We start from the raw sequence: 23,615 nt of genomic DNA, 5'->3' as shown, positions 1-23,615 counted from the left end.
AGGATGGATGATTGGAAACAATTAGTGCTTTGGTGTAGTTGGGCCAGTTGTCCTCTTTGTCAGCATGGTCAATTTCCTCTGCTACTTCGCCCCCCACCCCCCTCACTTGGCTTTCCCCCCCCTCCTGCCCCAAGGGGAGTTAATAGTGCATGATTGTCAGGGCTAATGGAGATTACATGTGACAGGAGCTGTGAATTTGGGGATGGGTGTGTGGAAAGGCCAGGTTGAAAGACTTTCTTTTTGATTTGTTCCCCTCCCCTCCTTGTGCGGAATTGGCAATCACGTCCAACAGCTTCTTTTCCCCCTCTCCCCTCACTCCCCCATCTCAATAAAAATCACAGCCCACCCAGCCAGCCGCTCCTCGGAGGAGTGCCGGGCTTTTCTTCATAACAGCTCAACCCCTTAATTATTTGAATTGGTGTTTTCCGGTGGGGGAGAGGGTCTCCCTTTCTCTCTCTCTCTCTCTCTTTCCTTTCATCACTCATTCTGTCTCAGTCTCTTTAAATATATTTCCATCTTCCTCTTTCTGTGTTTTCTGTCTTCTCTCTCCCTTCCTCCCCTCTTCTTCCTGTCATTCATTTACTGTTGCTCCCATCGATGGATTTTCACCATGGCGTGATCAAGGTCCATTTTTCCTTTTGCCTGGTGCTGTTATTTCCTCTTTGCAACAAGGTCGCCCCATTTGCGCGCAGATCCGGGCCCCCTTGTACAGTACAGACAAAAGCACAATGCTCGCAATCTAGAATTTCGAGACTATGCAACAGGTGGATAAAAGAGAGTAGGCCCAAGCAGAGGAGAATCCCTTCTTCATCTGTTTTTCATCAGAGACCATAACGGAGAATAACCTAGAGAAAAGCAACGATGGCTCAGAGAGGCTTGAATTCAGCACAGTAAGGACCAGGTTACATAGCACAAGCGAGTGTAATTTCAGACAAGCCACTGCGTTGACGCCGAGCTGGCTGATAATTTTTTATTAAAGCTTTTTGCTGAGAAAAATGGTTGTTTTGATTAACTGGGACATGTCCCACAAATGGATCTGTTCATAAAAATATCACTTTGGTGGCTGAAAGGCTCAAACCGTTTCGTCGCTCGGCAATTTGTTTTTGTTTTCAACCTCTGCAAACCGAACAAAGTTTGTAGTTGGCTTTTTGGTGAAAATCGGAAAAATTTGCCAACAAACTTTAGAAGAAAAAGAACAATTTTGGTGTTTCTTGAAAATACACTTTTTGACTAACTCTATGTCTAAGCTTTTTGTCCTTATTTCTACGGGTACGGCTACACAGCACCTGGGAACATGAGCACTACAAATAGAAGTCTGGCCACAGCAGCGGCTCAGACTAGCCAGCCAACTATGTACCCCGAGGGTCAAGTGGGTTTGTACCTGGGCACTGGCTACCTGCACTGGGCAGCACCGTCCTAGCTGCTAGGTAGACACACCCTAAGACACACTTACCCCCTCTGCTTATCTGCTCGTCCAGCTGATTATCCTGTCTCCTCCCACCATCCTGCATCCGCTGTTTGTCTGCCTCTTCCACCGACATTTTCATGTGCTTCCATCCACACGGCACATATGCCTGGAACGCCCCCTCTGAACTAATCCTTTAAACCATTTCTCCTTCCCATCCCTCCTCAAGATCCAGGTCTATGTAAGGGTTTTATCCTGTCATCCATTCCCATTCTGTCTGAGCATCTTGCACATAAAATCCACAACAGTAGCAACATCCCTAGCGGATTTCACAGAATCTCAGGCTCTTCTCTCTTTTCAGGGCCATCACCCTGCGTGGGATGGAGGGGCTGCTGATTTTGCTTTAAGACGTTACTTTCCTTTGGGATGCGTTGGGTGGCTGGCAGGGTTTTTTGGGCTGAAGGGGTGTCAGCGTTGGGAGTGTCATTCTTACGGAGCAGAAGTCTTTCCAAGAGGAAGGTTTTGCAGCATTTCCTAAAGGTGGCAATTTGCCTGATCTCCTCCAGACAATGGTCCCGGAGCTGGAGTCCCTCGACAGAGAGCGCTTTGCCCCCTGCTCTCACAAGCTCCATCCTGGGCTGTCGCGGGGCTGCACAGATCGAAATTTGGTCTTTGCTCTAGCTGGGGCTTGATCCATGAATTGCATTGAAGATTAAGACAAAAGGCTTCAGCTGGCATCGGGTGCTGACTGGGAGCCAGTGAAGGGACTTGAAAACAGGCCTGCTGTTCTCATGATGCCCTGAGCCACGGTGAAGGTGGGAAGCTATATTCGTGCACACCAGCGATGGGGACCAGGTAGGTACACAGGCAGAAGAGAGCGAAGATGCAAGGGGAACCAAAGCAAAGCTTGGGGTAATGGAATGTGCATATGGAGAAGCTGGCTGGGCAGCTAGGGAGCCAGCCAGGAAGCACGTATGAGGAATAGGAAGTGGGAACTTGTGTACAATGGCCTGATGATCTCAAGCTAATGTACTCAATGCTTTTTTTGCCTCTGTTTTCACTAACAAGGTCAGCTCCCAGACTGCTGCGCTGGGCATCACAGAATGGGGAAGAGATGGCCAGCCCTCTGTGGAGATAGAGGTGGTTAGGGACTATTTAGAAAAGCTGGACGTGCACAAGTCCATGGGGCCGGACGAGTTACATCCGAGAGTGCTGAAGGAATTGGCGGCTGTGATTGCAGAGCCCTTGGCCATTATCTTTGAAAACTCGTGGCGAACGGGGGAAGTCCCGGATGACTGGAAAAAGGCTAATGTAGTGCCAATCTTTAAAAAAGGGAAGAAGGAGGATCCTGGGAACTACAGGCCAGTCAGCCTCACCTCAGTCCCTGGAAAAATCATGGAGCAGGTCCTCAAAGAATCAATCCTGAAGCACTTACATGAGAGGAAAGTGATCAGGAACAGTCAGCATGGATTCACCAAGGGAAGGTCATGCCTGACTAATCTAATCGCCTTTTATGATGAGATTACTGGTTCTGTGGATGAAGGGAAAGCAGTGGATGTATTGTTTCTTGACTTTAGCAAAGCTTTTGACACTGTCTCCCACAGTATTCTTGTCAGCAAGTTAAGGAAGTATGGGCTGGATGAATGCACTATAAGGTGGGTAGAAAGCTGGCTAGATTGTCGGGCTCAACGGGTAGTGATCAATGGCTCCATGTCTAGTTGGCAGCCGGTGTCAAGTGGAGTGCCCCAGGGGTCGGTCCTGGGGCCGGTTTTGTTCAATATCTTCATAAATGAGCTGGAGGATGGTGTGGATTGCACTCTCAGCAAATTTGCAGATGATACTAAACTGGGAGGAGTGGTAGATACGCTGGAGGGGAGGGATAGGATACAGAAGGACCTAGACAAATTGGAGGATTGGGCCAAAAGAAATCTGATGAGGTTCAATAAGGATAAGTGCAGGGTCCTGCACTTAGGATGGAAGAATCCAATGCACCGCTACAGACTAGGGACCGAATGGCTAGGCAGCAGTTCTGCGGAAAAGGACCTAGGGGTGACAGTGGACGAGAAGCTGGATATGAGTCAACAGTGTGCCCTTGTTGCCAAGAAGGCCAATGGCATTTTGGGATGTATAAGTAGGGGCATAGCCAGCAGATCGAGGGATGTGATCGTTCCCCTCTATTCGACACTGGTGAGGCCTCATCTGGAGTACTGTGTCCAGTTTTGGGCCCCACACTACAAGAAGGATGTGGATAAATTGGAGAGAGTCCAGCGAAGGGCAACAAAAATGATTAGGGGTCTAGAGCACATGACTTATGAGGAGAGGCTGAGGGAGCTGGGATTGTTTAGTCTGCAGAAGAGAAGAATGAGGGGGGATTTGATAGCTGCTTTCAACTACCTGAAAGGGGGTTCCAAAGAGGATGGCTCTAGACTGTTCTCAATGGTAGCAGATGACAGAACGAGGAGTAATGGTCTCAAGTTGCAATGGGGGAGGTTTAGATTGGATATTAGGAAAAACTTTTTCACTAAGAGGGTGGTGAAACACTGGAATGCGTTACCTAGGGAGGTGGTAGAATCTCCTTCCTTAGAGGTTTTTAAGGTCAGGCTTGACAAAGCCCTGGCTGGGATGATTTAACTGGGAATTGGTCCTGCTTCGAGCAGGGGGTTGGACTAGATGACCTTCTGGGGTCCCTTCCAACCCTGATATTCTATGATTCTATGATTCTAAGCTGTAGGCTTGGAAAGGGAACGCTGCTGCCAGCCATGGGCAGAGTGTCCTTGTGCCCCAGTGGGAGAGTAGCTGCTGTAGGAGTGGCCTCTTCCCAAGCCCTCGTACACCGCCGCTGGAAGGAGATGCCCAGTCCTGCGGCTGCCCGGGAGCCAATGAGTTTCCTGAATGGGGTCACGGCGGCCAGCATGCGCCAGATGGCTAGGAGCCGGGGCTGCTTTTATAGACAGGAAGGGACTGAACCGGCCGGCTGCTCCATCGACTACTGTATCGTGTGGGTGGTTTCTAAACAACGGGCTGGGCTAGGAAAGGCGAGGAGAGAAGAAAAGGCCCCAACAAAACCTCCCTGGGGAAGGGAAGCGGCCAGAGCAGCAAAGGATATTTGTGAAAAAGTGGGGAGTGAAATAATAGGAAGAATAGTCACTTTGGGAATAAAAGAGACAAAGGAGGGGAGACCAGTGACTGGGGGAAGCAGCCCCCGCAACACCCAACCCCCCCCCCAGGCTGCTGAATGGGAGGCCGGTTTGCTGGGCAGACTTGTGAGGTAATTGGGTAACAGAGAGACGGCTAATTGTAAAAATGGAAGGAATTAAGGGAATATGAGCATCTCCCTCAAAGAGGGTATGCGGGAGTGTGGGCTGGAGCTATCGACAGCGAGTGGGGAGGCAGCAAAGACACCACTGGCTATGTGAGAACAGAGATGGGGTAGCAAGAAAGGGGAGTCCAGGGAGATTGGCCGAAGGTGCTAGCTATGTACTCAGAAGATCAGGTTTGCTAGCTAATTCTTCCACAAACATGTGTGTGACCTGGGGCAAGTCAATAAATCTCTCATTGTTGGAGGTCTCCATCCCCCAATTGCAGCTAAATCTAATCCCTTTGTCTTGGTTATTTAGACTGCAAACACCGAAGGCCATGGACTGTGGAACAGGAAGGAGGATCCTGGGAACTACAGGCCAGTCAGCCTCACCTCAGTCCCTGGAAAAATCATGGAGCAGGTCCTCAAAGAATCAATCCTGAAGCACTTACATGAGAGGAAAGTGATCAGGAACAGTCAGCATGGGTTCACCAAGGGAAGGTCATGCCTGACTAATCTAATCGCCTTTTATGATGAGATTACTGGTTCTGTGGATGAAGGGAAAGCAGTGGATGTATTGTTTCTTGACTTTAGCAAAGCTTTTGACACGGTCTCCCACAGTATTCTTGTCAGCAAGTTAAGGAAGTATGGGCTGGATGAATGCACTATAAGGTGGGTAGAAAGCTGGCTAGATTGTCGGGCTCAACGGGTAGTGATCAATGGCTCCATGTCTAGTTGGCAGCCGGTGTCAAGTGGTGTGCCCCAGGGGTCGGTCCTGGGGCCGGTTTTGTTCAATATCTTCATAAATGATCTGGAGGATGGTGTGGATTGCACTCTCAGCAAATTTGCGGATGATACTAAACTGGGAGGAGTGGTAGATACGCTGGAGGGGAGGGATAGGATACAGAAGGACCTAGACAAATTGGAGGATTGGACCAAAAGAAATCTGATGAGGTTCAATAAGGATAAGTGCAGGGTCCTGCACTTAGGATGGAAGAATCCAATGCACCGCTACAGACTAGGGACCGAATGGCTAGGCAGCAGTTCTGCGGAAAAGGACCTAGGGGTGACAGTGGACGAGAAGCTGGATATGAGTCAACAGTGTGCCCTTGTTGCCAAGAAGGCCAATGGCATTTTGGGATGTATAAGTAGGGGCATAGCGAGCAGATCGAGGGACGTGATCGTTCCCCTCTATTCGACACTGGTGAGGCCTCATCTGGAGTACTGTGTCCAGTTTTGGGCCCCACACTACAAGAAGGATGTGGATAAATTGGAGAGAGTCCAGCGAAGGGCAACAAAAATGATTAGGGGTCTAGAGCACATGACTTATGAAGAGAGGCTGAGGGAGCTGGGATTGTTTAGTCTGCAGAAGAGAAGAATGAGGGGGGATTTGATAGCTGCTTTCAACTACCTGAAAGGGGGTTCCAAAGAGGATGGCTCTAGACTGTTCTCAATGGTAGCAGATGACAGAACGAGGAGTAATGGTCTCAAGTTGCAATGGGGGAGGTTTAGATTGGATATTAGGAAAAACTTTTTCACTAAGAGGGTGGTGAAACACTGGAATGCGTTACCTAGGGAGGTGGTAGAATCTCCTTCCTTAGAGGTTTTTAAGGTCAGGCTTGACAAAGCCCTGGCTGGGATGATTTAACTGGGAATTGGTCCTGCTTCGAGCAGGGGGTTGGACTAGATGACCTTCTGGGGTCCCTTCCAACCCTGATATTCTATGATTCTATGATTCTATGATTCTTACGGTGCAGATGTAGTTTCTAGGTGCCTCTATAGTGTAAAGTCAGACCTGGAACTGCTTTATCTGGAGCACAATTCCCATGGACTTCAGGGGAAATTTCACGTACTCATAGCTGACAGAAGCTAAGTCCCTGTGTTCTGCTCCTGGCTTTGCCTCTAATGCCTTCCATGATCATGGGCAAGGCAGAGAACCTGTCATGCGGACTGTGGTATTTAACTACCCCACAGAGGTGTTGCGAGGATCAGTCAGTTCGCAGAGTGCTTGGAAGACAAAAAGCATTAACAATTATTCATGTGTTTTTTAAAACATCTTTATAAACTGGATGACACTGTACCTTATGCTGGGACTGTGTCAGAGTCCCCAGCGGAGTGGAATCAAACCAGGTCAGTACTTGGAGGGGAGATTTGTCCCCACCCCAGGAAAAACCTAAATGCTGCAAGAAATCTTCCGTAGCGTTTTGCAGTGTTGTTGTAGCCGTGTTGGTCCCAGGATATGACAGAAACCAGGCAGAAACTTCTGTTGGCGTAAGCCTGAAGAAGAGCTCTGTGTAGCTTTTTTGGGGCTGACAGAAGATATTCTATCACCCACCTTGTCTCTGACACGAAATCATATAAGAACATAAGCATGGCCCAGCTGGGTCAGGCCAATGGTCCATCTAGCCCCGCACCCCTTCACTCAGTCAGTCCTGAGATAATGCCCCTCTTTGCTGCTAACTGCTGGAGATGTTCTCTGTAGGAGGAGGTGTCAAATCAAGATGACGAGCGCTTGTAGTCATTACAAACCTGCTGATCTTTCCTGCGAAGGGGACGCTGTGAGTCTGCTGTCCTGTGCAAACTCGGTGGTCTCCCTACCTTGAGCCCCACTTTCGTTTCCATTCAGCGGCAGCTTTTGCTGCTCATCAAAATGAATCCCTTGTTGATCAAAGGGGCCCGCGAGCGGGACTGGCAGCCCCATCTGTCCGTCTGTGTGTCACTAAGGCTCCTGTGGCCATGACACGGAAGCGCTGTGGAGAGCGAATTTAAGCACAGAACCGGCCCATGAGAGGCAGCAGCAGAGCAGATCTCCATTGTCAACAAGCATCAAAGGCTCGGGGGCAGGATGAAGATTGAGAGGGCAGGTCTGTCTCCATCACCCCATTAGATCCCTCGCTCCTTTGCAGAGTCTGAGAAGCCAATAAACGCCAGGAATAAGGGAAATACGAAAGACAGTGCTTTGAGATCCTTGACTAGAAGGAGCAAAGTACCATAAGGTGTTATGACACTGTGGTGAGCATAGGAATAGTATAAAAATATGCAACCCATGCTCTGGTGTCCCTAAGCCTCTGACTGCCAGATGCTGGGACTGGATAACAGGGCATAGATCACTTGATAATTGCCTTGTTCTGTTCATTCCTTCCAAAGCCCCTGGCATTGGCCACAGTTGGAAGACAGGATACTGGGCTAGATTGGCCATTGGTCTGACCCAGTCTGGCCGTTCTGATGTTCTTATCTAGATGGATTTGTATGGGGATGGAGGAACTGATAGGGGATAGACAGGGATAAACAGGAGGGTGGTTAGGAAACATGCCTTTGCACACCTGAAAAAGTCAAACCATCTGTACAGAAAGAACAGGAGGACTTGTGGCACCTTAGAGACTAACCAATTTATTTGAGCATAAGCTTTCGTGAGCTACAGCTTATGCTCAAATAAATTGGTTAGTCTCTAAGGTGCCACAAGTCCTCCTTTTCTTGTTGCGAATACAGACTAACACGGCTGTTACTCTGACATCTGTACAGAAAACTTAAGAGCAGAAAACACAATACTGTCATTGCTCAGACGTTGGGAAGAGCATGACAGGATCCCAGTTCTGCCAGCCAGGCACTTCAGGATCCTTCCCTCATTTGATGCCAAATAGTAACATAGCAAAAAAAATAAAAACCAGACACTGATGCCAAGCCAAGTTCTGCTCAGCCGCTGCCCTGGATTTCCTTCTGGGAAGAGAGCCAGGAACCTCTAGGATACATCCAAGTGGCTCAAAGGTCAAGTGGTCATAATATCACCCAACATGAACCACATCTTGAAGGTAACACATGGAAGCAGGGTCGTGTCGCCCAGACCTCAGCTTATTCCCAAGTGGAGTCACCCAAAGGGACGTGAGAGGATGGAGCCAGTGATGGCGATGGACAGAAAACAGCGTGGGACTGATCAGTCTGGGTTTGAGATCTGGCGGGACTAGACTTGAAAGGGAAAGTGGCCGCTCAGACAGTTGTGTGGGAGGGACGGGCTGGAGGAAAGGTCTGAGTCCTGCGTGTACTTACATGGGTGTCCTGCTTGCCATGGAGATGATAAATGCTGGGGCGTGAACCCAGGTCAGGGGCCTGGAGCAGAGCTGCCAGAGCAAGCATACGTTTTAAAAGAGGTGTTACCAGAATGGCCAAACCCTCCATCTGGTCAGCTGTTCTGTCTCTGAGAACGCCTGGAGCGAATGCTTGAGAGGAAGGCATAACCCCTCCTGTGCAATAGGAAATGAAGGCCTGATCCAATCCCCCCTGGAGCCATTGGAAAGACTCCAGTTGGCCTAGACGGGGTTTGGATGGGGCCCTTGTCTCCGGACCCCAGCTGAGGATCGGTTTATGTCCCCACGCATGAGGTGTGCCATTCACAAGACAAATGTTGTGTCTTTTGCTCTTTACAGAGCACTACCAGTAATGCAGCCATGGTGGGGTCCAAATAGCCATGTTTGCTGGACTTACACAACGAAGAAGGCCTAGCTACATAGACACACTGCATCTCTGGCTGCTTTCTAAAATGTGGAACGCAGTGAGAGCCAGTAGAGGGCTCGCAAACTATTTAAAGGCAAACCAATATTCCTGCCATGCTGGACACTGGTTTGGCTGCAACCTGCAGGGCTGCCAGCGACGCCACCTGCCCAGGTAGCCACCTTGAATGATGCAGTTTTCAGAAGCTGGAGACATCAAGCCCCAGCTTGGAAGCAGGCTGAGGTCAAAGTGTGCGCTCTCCCTGCCAGCGAGAACATGCTTCCGTGTATGGAGGCATGTAGTGGGGCACTCCAGTAGAACAAGGGTTAAAAGCAGCCCGGGAGAGGGCTGTGGCTGGGATAAGGAGTGAGAGCAGCTGAGGGAGTAGCTGGCTACAGGTGTGGCCAGCTCAGTCAGGGCCCGGCTGGCCCTGATAAGAGGGCTGGGGGCCAGGAGCTGAAGGAGTCTCACTCTAGCCCAGGAGTGGGAAGGGCCTGGCTGCCTGGGAGCAAGGTACTGGAAGCAGAGCAGTGCTGGGGAGCTCCAGCCTGGTAAAACCCCAGGCTGAAGCCTTGTTGAAGGCCTCCAGAGGTACTGGGGCTGCAGAGGGGCAGCCTGGGAATAGGCAAAGGCAGCTGGTTCAACCCCCTTGCCCATGATGAGTGGCCATTACAGACTGCAGTTTGCCCCAGTGAGCAGGGCTAGATGATGACTGGCAGTAGCCACTGAGGTGAGGTTAGCTTAGAGGGTTGGGGGTTCCCCTGGGAGGGGAGACCCAGAGTGTGGGGACTGCTGTGGGGGCAGAGCCCCTAGGGTAAAGGGGCACCGGGGTCCCGGAGGGACAGGGGGCCTGAGGCAGGCAAGCCAGCAGAGGATGCTCTGGAGTTGAGCTAATTCCTAAAACCAGCAGGAGGCGCCGCGCCGGTGAGTCCGCGGTCTGCTACAAGGCAGCACCAGCTCAGCAATCATGCAGGGCCCAGGTCTAAATAGATGACCCGTGACAGGCAGCCAAAACCCTGACAGCCTCTCGATTCATGCTGGCCTGCAACCGAAGGGTAGAGAGTGTGTGTGTGTGTGCGTGTGTGTGCGCGCTGATGCAGGGAGGTGTTGTAAGGTTCAAGGAATGTTTGTAAGGCTCCTCGAGACCATTACATGGCAGGCACAAAAGAGCCCAGTGGGGCTTGGTGTAGATCGCTCAGGGGCAGGTTTTTCCATCACCTTGCCATTGCTTGCTGCTCAGGGCGGGGCTTGAAAGCACCCTGGGGTCTGACACGCCTCTCACCCCAGCTTTACGCCTGGCTGTCCCTCCACTGGCATCAGCAGAGCTACGACCAATGTACACCAGGGGAAGTGAGGGCAGCGGTAGAGAGAAAGGGAGAGCGCCGCTCTGTGGGAACGTTACTTTAGCACCTTGAGGCTCCAATATGCTAGGTCCTTGCCCTGAAGCTCTTGCAGCCTGAACAGGCAAGGTGGGAGACAGGAAGGATTATTATTCCCATTTTACAGATGGGGAAACTGAGGCACAACATGATCAAGTGACTTGCCCGAGGTCGTGGCAGAAAGTCTATGGTAGAAACACAAATGGAAACTATATCTCCTGAGTCCCCGGCTAGCACCTTAATGGCAAGGTCACCCTTCCTCTCCTGGGAGTGCAAATCAGCAACAAGAGCCAAAGAAAATGTCTGGCAATCTAGCCACATCCGCCTGAAACCCCCCTGGTTCCATGAGGGTTTTGACAAGCCTGAAATAGCCCGGGTTAGAACCAGGGGCCGATTTCTTGCTTCATGTCCAGACTACAGAGGGAAGCAGGGCACAAAATTCAGCTTCAGAGCCAACCTCCCTCCCAATCCAGGGGTGTCTGGATCAGGAGATCTGTACTGGCCCATTGCATTAGAGAGGCCAGCTGCAAAGATAGGATCAGGACCTGAACTTTCCCAGAGCTCTGGGGTGACAGTCTGGGGCCATCTCCACCCAAAACCTTGGGAGACTTGAGATTTCCTCAGTCCTTTGGGCTGAGCTGCATCCGGAGCTTTGGGCTCAAAAGAACCTGAGATTCCCAGGGAAGCTCTGAGACTATAAACCCTGGGAAACAAAACTGGGGCAAAGGCCTTGCAGAGAACCACTGACCTCCTTGCAGCCTGTCTATCAACCTCCACGTGGGCCCCCATTGCAAACTCCAAGCCCAGATTTCAACTGCTATGCTAGGTTTTGGGCTCTTTTTTTAGATGCCCACTTGGGCTCCATGCTACGCTCGGTTGAAACAGTGGGTCCGCTCTGTATAAATGGCAGTGTGGGGCTCGGTGCTGATTGTCCCAATGAAGCCAGATCATGTGTGTTTCATTTACAAGTAGAAAGATGGATTTTATTTATTTTTTTTTTCTAACAGCCGGCCCTGCAACCTTCCCCAAGGCCGGGCTGCCCAGACCTTTCCCTAGCATGCTGACCAGCATTCTCATTGTTCACATGTAGCCCTCCATCTGTCTGCATCCATCTGTTGTCTCTTGTCTTATACTTAGCCTGTTAGCTCTTGGGAGCAGGTACCATCTTTTTGCTGTGGGTCTGTACAGCACCTAGTGCAGTGGGGTCCCGGGCCATGACTAAGGCTCCAGGCAGCATGATAATACAAATAAAGTTTGGCTTTCTTCTAACGGCCAGACCCACAAGCTGCTCCTTGGGATCTGAGAGTCAAGCTGGTGTCATTCCATCTCCCAGGTCGCCACCAGAATAAAGATTCCACGGGCTACACTCCGCCCCTCCATCCTGTGCAGCCCCATTGCCTTCCACACCTGTGCACCTCCACTCATGGGGTTGCCCAGGCGTGACTGCTGGGTACACAAGCCTGCTGGTGAGGCACAAGTGCAGCTCCTTCTGTCTTTCACCGGGTTAGCTCCAGCAGGAGGAACGAGCCGCCAAAGCGCCAGCGGCTCTGACGTCGAGGAGCCCAGGGAGCAGCTGAGTAAGAAGGTGCCATTTCTTTTTGAGAGAGAGAGAGAGAGCGAGAGCCGCTTTTCACAGCTTCCAACAAAAACACAGTGACATTTCTGAAGTGCTAAACTCACTTGTCGCCCAGTCTCGCCACTGTCACGGTGTATGATGTCACCAGAGCCCTGCCATGGGACACAGCCGTGCAGCTGGCTGGGGGGCGGGGCCATACCCCCTCGTTAATTACACTCCAGGCAGGCCTGGGCATGGGGGAGAGGCTGACGTAGGTTTCGCCTTCGCTTCTCTTCCCTCAGCGTTTGCGAGTTCCGTGCCTGGATTTTCGGTTGCAGCCGGGGTTGGTTTTGGGTGAAGGGGTCTGAAATCTGGCAAATAGCAAGGTAGGGGATCCCATCCCCCCTTCGCCACGGGGGCAGCCTGGGCCCGGGGCTCCCAGATGTGCAAGCCCATTGCAAGGCCTACTGGGCAGGTCGTGACCTTTACAGAAACGGTGGCGATACATGTCAGGGCTAATGGACTTGACGCTGCGAGGCGCGGGCTGGGGGCAGGGGAGAGAGCGCATTCAGGAAGAGATCAGCGCAAGTGCGGCTCTCGTTGCTGGAGGACTTTCTGGGTCTGGTGGCTGGGTGCGCAGAGCTAGGGAAGGGGATGGGCGCACCCCCCAGTTCTTTGCCGAAGGAGCTCTCTGGCGCTAGCTTTCGTTCACTGGGGGAAAGGGGTGCAGAGTCTAATTAATACAACAACAGACCCAGCGTGGGGATTTTAACAGGAAAGCAGCCATCTCTCCTCCCAGAACAAATCCCTGCTCACCTAGCAACGTCCCAGGTATCGCTAAACCGCACACTACAGCCACCTGACTCTTCATGAGGGTGACGGGGATAAATCTCCCTGCTCCAAAAGCATGGCCCCTGCATGCTTGAGCTAAAGGAGAACCTCCGCAGGCAGTACAGAGCCTATGACACACAGCTGGCCCGTTCTGATTCTATCCAGTAGAGCGCAGTTTGCGCTCACTCTCTCTCACCCACACACATATGTCAGGTGCCTACAAATGTCGTGCACCAGCCTTTTCACAGGGGGCTGGGGGCTGGGTTCGGGGCACCTCCGTGGGCCTTGTGCAGGAACATAATTCCAGCTCCTAGACCCCGATCCTGGCTTTAGGATTTAGCCGTGAAGCCAGTTGTGGGGTTACACAGTCAGACAATTAAATAAGAGAATGGCTCCCCTCTTACTTAAACTTCAATGACGTCTCAAGGTGGGGGGTGCCCCCCCAGAAATGTTTCAGGTGGTACGTCTGCCCCTCCCACTGTGGTTCAGAGAGGAGACCGGCAGCCGCCTCGCTGCAGTCAGGACTCTGGCTCAGACCCTTCGGCCCATGCAGTGCTAAAAAGTCCCCCCACCCCGTCTTGGGGATGTGAGTGCCAGTGGCACTGACTACAGGAGGCCCCTTTGGCCGGCTCTAAGGCTGCAGAGACCCCTGCTTCCCCTCCCAGCTGTTCCCCAGACAGTATCAACCGGCTAGAGAAGATCGATCAAGGGCTTTTATTCGCATACCCCAAGGACCGGGAGGCATTCAGTGAAATTGAAAGATGGTAGATTCAAAATTGATGAAAGGGAATATTTTTTTCACACCGTGTATAAGTTGCCCGTGGAACTCATTGCCACCAGATGCAGTTAAGGACTTAGAAGCTAGACAACTAGACTAGCCAGAATTTTTTCATAGTTAACACTCACACAGATTTTGGAAGGGATATAAACCCTTGTGTTTAAGGGTTTGAACTAATCTCTAATTTACATTATCAGCTCTTTAGGGGGCAGAGACTGACTGTCTTTTTCTTCTGTGTTTGTACAGCACCCAGCACAGTGCGGTCCCAGCCCATGACTGGGGCTGCTGGGCACTACCACAATGTAAATACTATTCATAGGAAGTAGGCTGAGACCTTAATAGGGGGCAGATTATCCCACTTCTGCCTGCTGTGGGGTTCTTACACCCTGCTTCTGGCGCTGGCGACTGGCAGCAGCAGGAGACTGGACCAGTGACCCAAGGTTCAATCTGCTCTGGCAGTTCCTAAGACTTGCAGCTTTGACCCTTCGATAGAGTGGCTGCTGCACTGATGTTCCTGGGGCTGTCCCTGTCTTGAGGGATCCTGGGAACCAGCCCTGTTCTGAGTCCGTTTCTAATGCCGTGCTCTTTGCTCTGCAGCGTACCGGACCGTGTGCGGTGTCAACGGGCCGCTGGTGGTGCTGGACAATGTGAAGGTAACAGGCGTGCATTCACTGGTACTTTATCCTATGTCAAACGACTGGGCGTTAGCCCTATGTTTTCTCCCCACCTCTGCGTTGGGCTCTCCCTCTTGCTCACACACAGCCCTTGTCAACCCCACTTGGCCCCCGCCTCTCCCATGAGTGGCCCCGTTTTCTTCCTCTGGTCCCTCCTTAGTGGTACCGTAGGATATGAGTCTAAGCCAAGTGGCGGGGGGGCTGGGAGATGTATTTGAGTTACCCAGGGGAGGCATCTCTCTGCGCCCTCGAGGCCAGTAAGGCCCGGAACTGGCCCGTCCCTTCTACAGCCCTCCTTGGAATGACTGAAAGCCCCAGCCCAGGGTTTGGGGGCAGAGGGGTGCCCACAAGCCAAACCCCACTCGGGGGCTAGGGTGGGAGGACGGGGCTGGGTTTAGCTCTGCTGAGCCCTGATGCCTTCTCAACATGCCCCTTCTCTCCCGGCCCCACAGGCAGTGCCTGGCTCAGCACCATTCGCTGCCATAAAGACACGCAGCCACCCAGCCGCGGCCTCATGCAGAGAGCCCCAGACCTCAGACGGGGAGAGGTTTCCTGCTCTTGAAACCCTGAACCATTCAGGAAGAGCTGGTTTGCTCCCCACGGCCCCGATCCCGTTCCAAGGGGGGTGGGGGCTGCCACTGAGCTCACCGGGATCAGGATCGGGCCCCCTGTGTGGCATTTCCCCTCCGACGCAAAGTGGGAGGGAAGCTGCCTCCGGGGTTTGTGCCCATAATGAACAGATGCCTCCCTAGGGCTGCGCGATTGGCCTCCTCGTTACCGCTTCCCCTGATGACCCAGCCCATCGGCCTGGGGCCCGGCATGGGAAGCCTCCCACTTAGCTTGTCCAGCTGGCCGAGGAGGGCCAGCAGCGCAATCGCCTGGAGCAGGGGGGTTGCCCCCCGTGCAGGGAGCAGGGAGTGCACAAGAATGAACCTGACCCTCTCGGGCCCCCGGCAGAGGGCCAGGCTGCTGTGTGTGGAGGGAAAGGGTCTGGTTCCCCCCACGTCATCTCCCCCAGCCTCCCCTCACAGAATCACGTGTCTCCCCTGGGTGTAAAGGGCCATAAGAGGGGGCCTGATTTGAGCCATGTTCAGTGAGCAAGAGGGAGCCAAGGGGGCTTGTAGCAGGTCTGCAGCTCCCTGATTCCCCACTTTCAGCCGCTGGGCTTAGCTGGAGCACAGAGCCACTCAGCCCATGCCCCCATTCCTGCAGCCGTGCCCCCTATGCCTGGGGCTGCCCGGGGGGTATGGCGCAGACAGAGGTGCTGTGCTGATTCTTGGCCACTAGTGATTCCAGGGGCGGCTCATGTGCAGCCAGATCCACTGGGTTGCTGGTCTTTCTGCCCTAGTGGGAGTCAGGCCACGTGTGTAGGAGTAGGAAGGGGAGGGACAGTGACTCCGATTCCGATCTACATCTGTGCTGGGTAGCTGGGCTGGGCCCAGGGAAGAGGGATGGGGTTTGCTGGATTCTCCTTCTTGTGCATTAGGATTATCTGCTTTGCTCCAGTCAGTGATCCCACCGCCCCCACTCCCCCCCGGTCAATCCCACAGATGACAGCTGGGTGGCACAGGTGTTGCTGCTGGCAGAAAGATGGGGGAAAGCACAGAGGTTTAGGTTGGATATTAGGAAAAACTTTTTCACGAGGAGGGTGGTGAAGCACTGGAATGGATTACCTAGGGAGGTGGTGGAATCTCCTTCCTTAGAGGTTTTTAAGGTCAGGCTTGACAAAGCTCTGGCTGGGATGATTTAGTTGGGGATTGGCCCTGCTTTGAGCAGGGGGTTGGACTAGATGACCTCCTGAGGGCCCTTCCAACCCTGATATTCTATGATTCTATGTATGGTGGATTAAGGCCGAGGCATTACAAGGCTGTAACAAGGGTGCCTGCTCCTGGAGTCACGTGAACCATGGGTGCAAAGGAAAGCTTGAAAATATGACCTAAGGGTAACCAATGTAGCAACTGCATCTGCCTGAGTCTGCTGAGAGCCTGCACCAATATCTCTGAGAGGGGGAAATTGCCCTATACATCACAAGGGGATGTTAACCCCAAGACCCACTGTTCAGCCCAGCAGTTGAGCCTGCAAGCAGCACAGTGGGCCTGGGGCACTCACCCGAACACTTACACCCCTGACTGTTGGGGTAAGTCCCGGGCAGGCACCCTGCTACCTCTGCTCCTGTTCCCCTGAGGGTGGGCGGGGCAGGGGGAATGAACCCCAGCTGTTGTCCCTGATGCTCCTGGGGGAAAGGGCGGCTCTCTGGGAAGGGGTGGGCCCCCTTCCCACCACCACTTTAAGAGGGAAGCAGAGACACTGGAGTCCTTGCGTCATGCCCAGGGCCCCCGAGTGGCTGAACCGGACCCTGCCCAGGTGCAGTGAGGGGAGGAGGAGAACAGGGCATCTCTGGGGGCCTAGCGTGTCCTGAAGCTCCCTATTCCCAGAGATGACACGGGAGAGGGAGAAGGGCTAGGTTGTCTCTCAGGCACTGGTCCTCCAAGGTTTTTAGATGCCAAACTCCCACGGGGTGGCGGTGCCTAAATGTCTTGGAGGACGTAGGCCTGAGATCCCAAGGGAGCTTCTAGGGAAGGGAGCTGCAGGGTGCGGGGGTCATGGATCTTGCAACTGGAGCCCATTTGGTGTGGACGGATCAAGGGGGAGCCCTGCAGTGCCCTCCCTCCCCCCGCCCCCCCGGAGCAGAGCCTTGCGCCCAGCACCAGAACAGCTGGTTTGTGGTACGGGTTGTCCAGCAGCACCTGCTGCAGGTGGCCTGTAACCAGAGGGGTGGGAGCCTGCATGGAGGAGGGGTCTAGGTGGGCCCTGGGTCTGAATTAACACTCATCAAGGGGAGGAGGGACGGCCTGTCCCAGCACAGCTGAAACCCCTCTTGGGCTGGGCAGAGAACAAGGGAGCGGTACAGTCCTTTCGGAGCCCTCCCTGTATTCTGTCCCCTTCCCTCCTTGGCACATGCTGCCTGCTTAGAGCTCTCCCCACGGGCTGGATGATATGATGCAGCCACTCTGGAAAGTAACCATGGTATGTGGCACAAATACTGTACATGCAAAATCATGTTTAGTTTGTGTTTGGCTAAATCCTATGCTAAGCAAATGGGGGGTGGGGGGTGTTGGTAGACAGCTAAAAGGTGACACATTTTATAAGTGCTTATGTACAAATGCTAGAAGTCTAAATATTAAGATGGGAGAACTTAAGTGCCTGGTATTAAATGAGGATATGGATATAACCGGCATCACAGAAACTTGGTGGAATGATGATAATCCATGGGACATGGTAACACAGGAAGGACAGAGCAGGTCGTGAGGGTGGGGCAGTAGCACTGTATGGGAAAGAAAACATAGTCAAATGTAGTAAAAATTTTAAATGAACCAAACTGTACCATAGAATCTCCATGGATAGAAATTTAGTGCTTGAATAATAAGAATATCGCGGTAGGATATACTGCCGACTGCCTGACCAGATGGTAATGGTTACTGTGAAATGCTCGGGGAGATTAGAGAGGCTATAAAAATAGAAAACTCAATAGTAATGGGGGATTTCAACTATCCCCATATTAACTGGATACATCTCACCTCAGGACGGGATGCAGAGATAAAGTTTCTTGACACCATAAATGGCTGCTTCTTGGAGCAGCTAGTCCTGGAACCCACAAAGGGCGAGGCAATTCTTGATTTAGTCCTAAGTGGAGCATATGATCTGGTTCACAAGGTGAGTATAACTGAACTGTTTGATAATAGCGACCATGATATAATTAAATTTAACATCCTGGAGGGGGAGGCACCAAAGAAGCCCACCAAAGTAGCTTTTAATTTCAGAAAGGGGAACTACACAAAAATGAGGAAGCTAGTTAAACAGAAATTAAAAGGTACAGTCCGAAAAGTACGAGGAGTACTTGTGGCACCTTAGAGACTAACACATTTATTTGAGCATAAGCTTTCATGGGCTAAAGCCCACTTCATCAGATGCATGCGGTGGAAAATACAGTAGGAAGATATATATATACAGAGAACATGAACAAATGGGGTTGCCATACCAACTCTTAACGAGACCAATCGATTAAGGTGGGCTATTATCAGCAGGAGAAAAAAACTTCTGTAGTGATAATCAGGATGGCCCATTTCAAACAGTTGACAAGAAGGTGTGAGTAACAGTAGGGGGAAAATTAGCCTGGGGAAATAGTTTTTAGTTAGTGTAATGACCCATCCACTCCCAGTCTTTATTCAAGACTAATTTAATGGTGTCCAGTTTGCAGATTAATTCCAGTTCTGCTGTTTCCCATTGGAGTCTGTTTTTGAAGGTTTTTTTGTTGAAGAATTGCAACTTTTAGGTCTGTAATTGAGTGTCTAGGAAGCTTGAAGTGTTCTCCGACTGGTTTTTGAATGTTATAATTCTTGACATCTGATTTGTGTCCATTTATTCTTTTGCGTAGAGACTGTCCGGTTTGGCCAGTGTACATGGCAGAGGGGCATTGCTGGCACATGATGGCAGATGTGCAGGTGAATGAACCTCTGATAGTGTGGCTGATGTGATTAGGCCCTATGATGGTGTCCCTTGAATAGATATGTGGACAGAGTTGGCAACGGGCTTTGTTGCAAGGATAGATTCCTGGGTTAGTGTTTTTGTTGTGTGATGTGTGTGGTTGCTGGTGAGTATTTGCTACAGGTTGTCTGTAAGCAAGGACTGGCCTGTCTCCCAAGATCTGTGAGGGTGATGGGTCGTCCTTCAGGATAGGTTGTAGATCCTTGATGATGCGCTGGAGAGGTTTTCATTGAGGGCTGAAGATGACAGCTACTGGTGTTCTGTTACTTTCTTTGTTGGGCCTGTCCTGGAGTAGCTGACTTCTGGGTACTCTTCTGACTCTGTCAATCTGTTTCTTCACTTCAGCAGGTGGGTATTGTAGTTGTAAGAACGCTTGATAGAGATCTTGTAGGTGTTTGTCTCTGTCTGAGGGGTTGGAGCAAATGCGGTTGTATCGTAGAGCTTGGCTGTAGACAATGGATTGTGAGGTGTGGTCTGGATGAAAGCTGGAGGCATGTAGGTAGGAATAGCGGTCAGTAGGTTTCCGGTATAGGGTGGTGTTTATGTGACTATCGCTTATTAGCACCGTAGTGTCCAGGAAGTGGATCTCTTGTGTGGACTGGTCCAGGCTGAGGTTGATGGTGGGATGGAAATTATTGAAATCATGGTGGAATTCCTCAAGGGCTTCTTTTCCATGGGTCCAGATGATGAAAATGTCATCAATGTAGTGCAAGTAGAGTAGGGGCATTAGGGGACGAGAGCTGAGGAAGCGTTGTTCTAAGTCAGCCATAAAAATGTTGGCATACTGTGGGGCCATGCGGGTACCCATAGCAGTGCCGCTGATTTGAAGGTATACATTGTCCCCAAATATGAAATAGTGAAATAATATGGGTGAGGACAAAGTCACAAAGTTCAGCCACCAGGTTTGCCGTGACATTATCGGGGATAGTGTTCCTGACGGCTTGTAGTCCATCTTTGTGTGGAATGTTGGTGTAGAGGGCTTCTACATCCACAGTGGCCAGGATGGCGTTTTCAGGAAGATCACCGAAGCTTTGTAGTTTCCTCAGGAAGTCAGTGGTGTCTCGAAGATAGCTGGGAGTGCTGGTAGCGTAGTGCCTGAGGAGAGAGTCTACATAGCCGGACAATCCTGCTGTCAGGGTGCCAATGCCTGAGATGATGGGGCGTCCAGGATTTCCAGGTTTATGGATCTTGGGAAGCAGATAGAATACCCCTGGTCGGGGTTCTAGGGGTGTGTCTGTGCAGATTTGTTCTTGTGCTTTTTCAGGGAGTTTCTTGAACAGAAAGTGAAATCCCTGTAAGCTGAATGGAAACTTTTTAAAAACACCATAATAGAGGCTCAAATTAAATATACCCCAAATTAAAAAACATAGTAAAAGGACCAAAAAACTGCCATCATAGTTAAACAACAAAGTAAAAGAAGCAGTTAGGGGCAAAAAGGCATCCTTTAAGAATTAGAAGTTAAATCCTACAGAGGAAAATACAAAAGAGCATAAACTCTGGCAAGTGAAAGGTAAAAATATAATTAAGAAGGCCAAAAAAGAATTTGAAGAGCAACTAGCCAAAGACTCAAAAAGTAACAGCAAAAAAAAATAACATGTTAAGTACATCAGAAGCAGGAAGCCTGCCAAACAATCAGTGGGGCCACTGGATGATCGAGATGCTAAAGGAGCTCCCGAGGACGATAAGGAGACTGCAGAAAAACTAAATGAATTGTTTGCATTGGTCTTCATGGTTGAAGATGTGAGGGAGATTCCCAAACCTGAGCCATTCTTTTTAGGTGACAAAGCTGAGGAACGGTCCCAGATTGAAGTGTCATTAGAGGAGATTTTGGAACAAATTGATAAACTAAACACAGATAAGTCACCAGGACCAGATGGGATTCACCTAAGAGTCCTGAAGGAACTCAAATGTGAAATTGCAGAACCACTAACTGGGGTATGTAACCCGTCATTTAAATCAGCTTCCGTACCAGATGACGGGAGGATAGCTAATGGGACGCCAATTTTTAAAAAAGGCTCCAGAGGTGACCCCGGAAATTACAGGCCGGTAAGCCTGACTTCGGTATCGGGAAAACTAGTTGAAACTATAGTAAACAACAGAATTATCAGGCACAGAGATGAACATGATTTGTTGGGGAATCTTTGAGGGAGTCAACAAACGTGTACAAGGGTGATACAGTGTAGTTAGATTTTCAGAAAGTCTTTAACAAGGTCCCTCACCAAAGGCTCTTAAGCAAAGTAAGGGGTCATGGGCCAAGAAGGAAGGTTCTTTCATAGAATCATAGAAGATTAGGATTGAAAGAGACTTCAGAAGGTCATCTAGTCCAGTGGTTTTCAAACTCTTTTTCTGGTGACCCAGTTGAAGAAAATTGTTGATGCTCGTGACCCAAGGAAGCTGGGGATGAGGGGTTTGGGGTGTGGGAGGGGCTCAGGGCTGGGGCAGAGGGTTGGGGTGAGGGCTGCAGGGGGGGCTGGGAATGAGTGGTTCAGGGTGTGGGAGGGGCTCTGGGCTGGGGCAGGGGGCTAGGGTGTGGGAGGAGGGCCTGGCTCTGGGCTGGGGGTACAGGCTCTGGGCTGGGGTTACAGGCTCTGGGGTGGGGACAGAGATGAGGAGTTTGGGATGCAGGAAGGGGCTCTGGGTTTGGGGGGGCTCAGGGCTGGGGCAGGGGGTTGGGGTGGGGAGGGCGTCAGGGCTCTGGGCTGGGGGTGCAGGCTCTGGGGTAGGGCCGGGGATGAGGGGTTTGGGGTGCAGGAAGGGTCTCTGGGTTTGGGAGGGGGCTCAGGGCTGGGGCAGGGGATTGGGACACAGGGTTGGGATGCAGAGTTGGGGCACGGGGTTACCTCAGGCGGCTCCCGGTCAGCGGTACAGCGGGGGTGCTAAGGAAGGCTTCCTGCCTGTCCTGACACCGTGGACCGCACTGTGCCCCAGAAGCGGCCAGCAGCAGCCTGGCTCCTAGGTGGAGGTGCGGAAGTGGAGCTCTCGCCTGCAGGCATCGCCCCCCCCCCAGCGAAGCCAATGCTTGGGGAGGGGCACCGTGTAGAGCCACATGTTCCCCCCCACCTAGGAGCCGGACCTGCTGCTGGCCACTTCTGGGGTACAGCGCGGTGTCAGAACAGGTGGGCACTAGCCTGCCTTAGCCGGGCAGCATCGTCGATGGGACTTTTAACGGCCTGGTCGGCGGTGCTGACCGGAGCCACCGCGACGCAGTGCCTGACTGTACCCAGTCCTGGGTCGCGACCCGCAGTTTGAAAACCACTGATCAAGTCCAACCCCCTGCTCAAAGCAGTACCAGCACCAACTAAATCATCCCAGCCAGGGCTTTGTCAAGCCGGGCCGTAAAAACCTGTAAGGATGGAGATTCCACCACCTCCCTAGGTAACACAGTCCAGCGCTTCACCACCCTCCTAGTGAAATCGTGTTTCCTAATGTCCAACCTAGACCTTCCCCACTGCAACTTGAGACCATTGCTCCTTCTTCTGTCACCTGCTACCACTGAGAACAGCCGAGCTCCATCCTCTTTGGAGCCCCCCTTCAGGTAGTTGAAGGCTGCTATCAAATCCCCCCCTCACTCTTCTCTTCTGCAGACTAAATAACCCCAGTTCCCTCAGCCTCTCCTCGTAAGTCATGTACCCCAGCCCCCTGATCATTTTCGTTGCCTTCCACTGGACTCTCTCCAATTTGTCCACATCCTTTCTCCAGTGGGGGGACCAAAACTGGACACAATACTCCAGGTGTGGCCTCACCAGTGCGAAACAGAGGGGAATAATCACTTCCCTCGATCTGCTGGCAATGCTCCTACTAATACTGCCCAATATGCCGTTGGCCTTCTTGGATCAGTCAGAAACTGGTTAAAAGATAGGAAACAAAGGGTAAGAATAAATGGTCTGTTTTCAGAATGGAGAGAGGTAAATAGTGGTGTTCCCCTTAACAGGCCACCCTGCAAAGGCAGCTAGATTTCTTTTCTTATATAATTGCCTTCTCACTGTGTATGTAGGTATTCACCTACACCTCTGTGGCTGTTTTCAGAGCAGCAGCCGTGTTAGTCTGTGTTCGCAAAAAGAACAGAAGGACTTGTGGCACCTTAGAGACTCACCAATTTCTTTGAGCATAAGCTTGTGTGAGCTCCAGCTCCCTTCATCGGATGCGTGTAGTGGAAAGTACAGGGGGGAGATTTATATGGCTGTGATCCCCATTATGTAAAATGCCTGTATCTCCCCAAGGCCAGACTCCGCAGTGACACTCTGGCATGACACCGTGGTCTTTGAAAGAAATTCCTCCCCATTGACACCAGTGGACACAGGCCGTTCCATCCCTTGTGCAAACTGACTAGCTCTGTTGTCTGTAGCTACTGCCACCCGGAGGTTTTAGTAGACAGGGGAAATACCGTCGCTTGGTTTGACAAAGCGACCTCTAGTGGACACTGATGTGTGTCATCCTGCATTTTCAGAGCAGATTCAGCCCGGCTATAAGCTCCATGGACATGGATGGACTGGAGTTGTGTGTCCCCTCACACCAGGCCCCGGTTTGCTTCCGGTTTGCTCAGTGATGGGGGCATGATCTTCTGGCTCGGGCACGGGACTGGGTGTTTGTGTTTGTCACCAATCTCAGTGCTTTTCTAGAGATCAGGGATCGAACCCACCTGTCTGAGTGAGTTCACTGTTATTG

At 51.6% G+C, this 23,615-nt stretch overlaps 1 protein-coding gene across 1 annotated transcript in view; it reads left to right on the top strand.

Annotated features, from left to right (window-relative positions):
• The window catches only part of ATP6V1B1 (ATPase H+ transporting V1 subunit B1), an 83,732-nt gene that overhangs the window by 20,827 nt on the left and 39,290 nt on the right, over positions 1 to 23,615 (top strand). Inside the window, exon 2 of the mRNA XM_074950193.1 lies at positions 14,329 to 14,384. Coding sequence (XP_074806294.1) covers positions 14,329 to 14,384 — 56 coding nt within the window. The remainder of the gene's footprint in view (positions 1 to 14,328; positions 14,385 to 23,615) is intronic.

Source organism: Natator depressus, chromosome 4 (assembly GCF_965152275.1).
Source record: "Natator depressus isolate rNatDep1 chromosome 4, rNatDep2.hap1, whole genome shotgun sequence".
NCBI classification, from domain to species: Eukaryota; Metazoa; Chordata; order Testudines; family Cheloniidae; genus Natator; species Natator depressus.
This window is presented reverse-complemented; position numbering and strand designations above follow the sequence as displayed.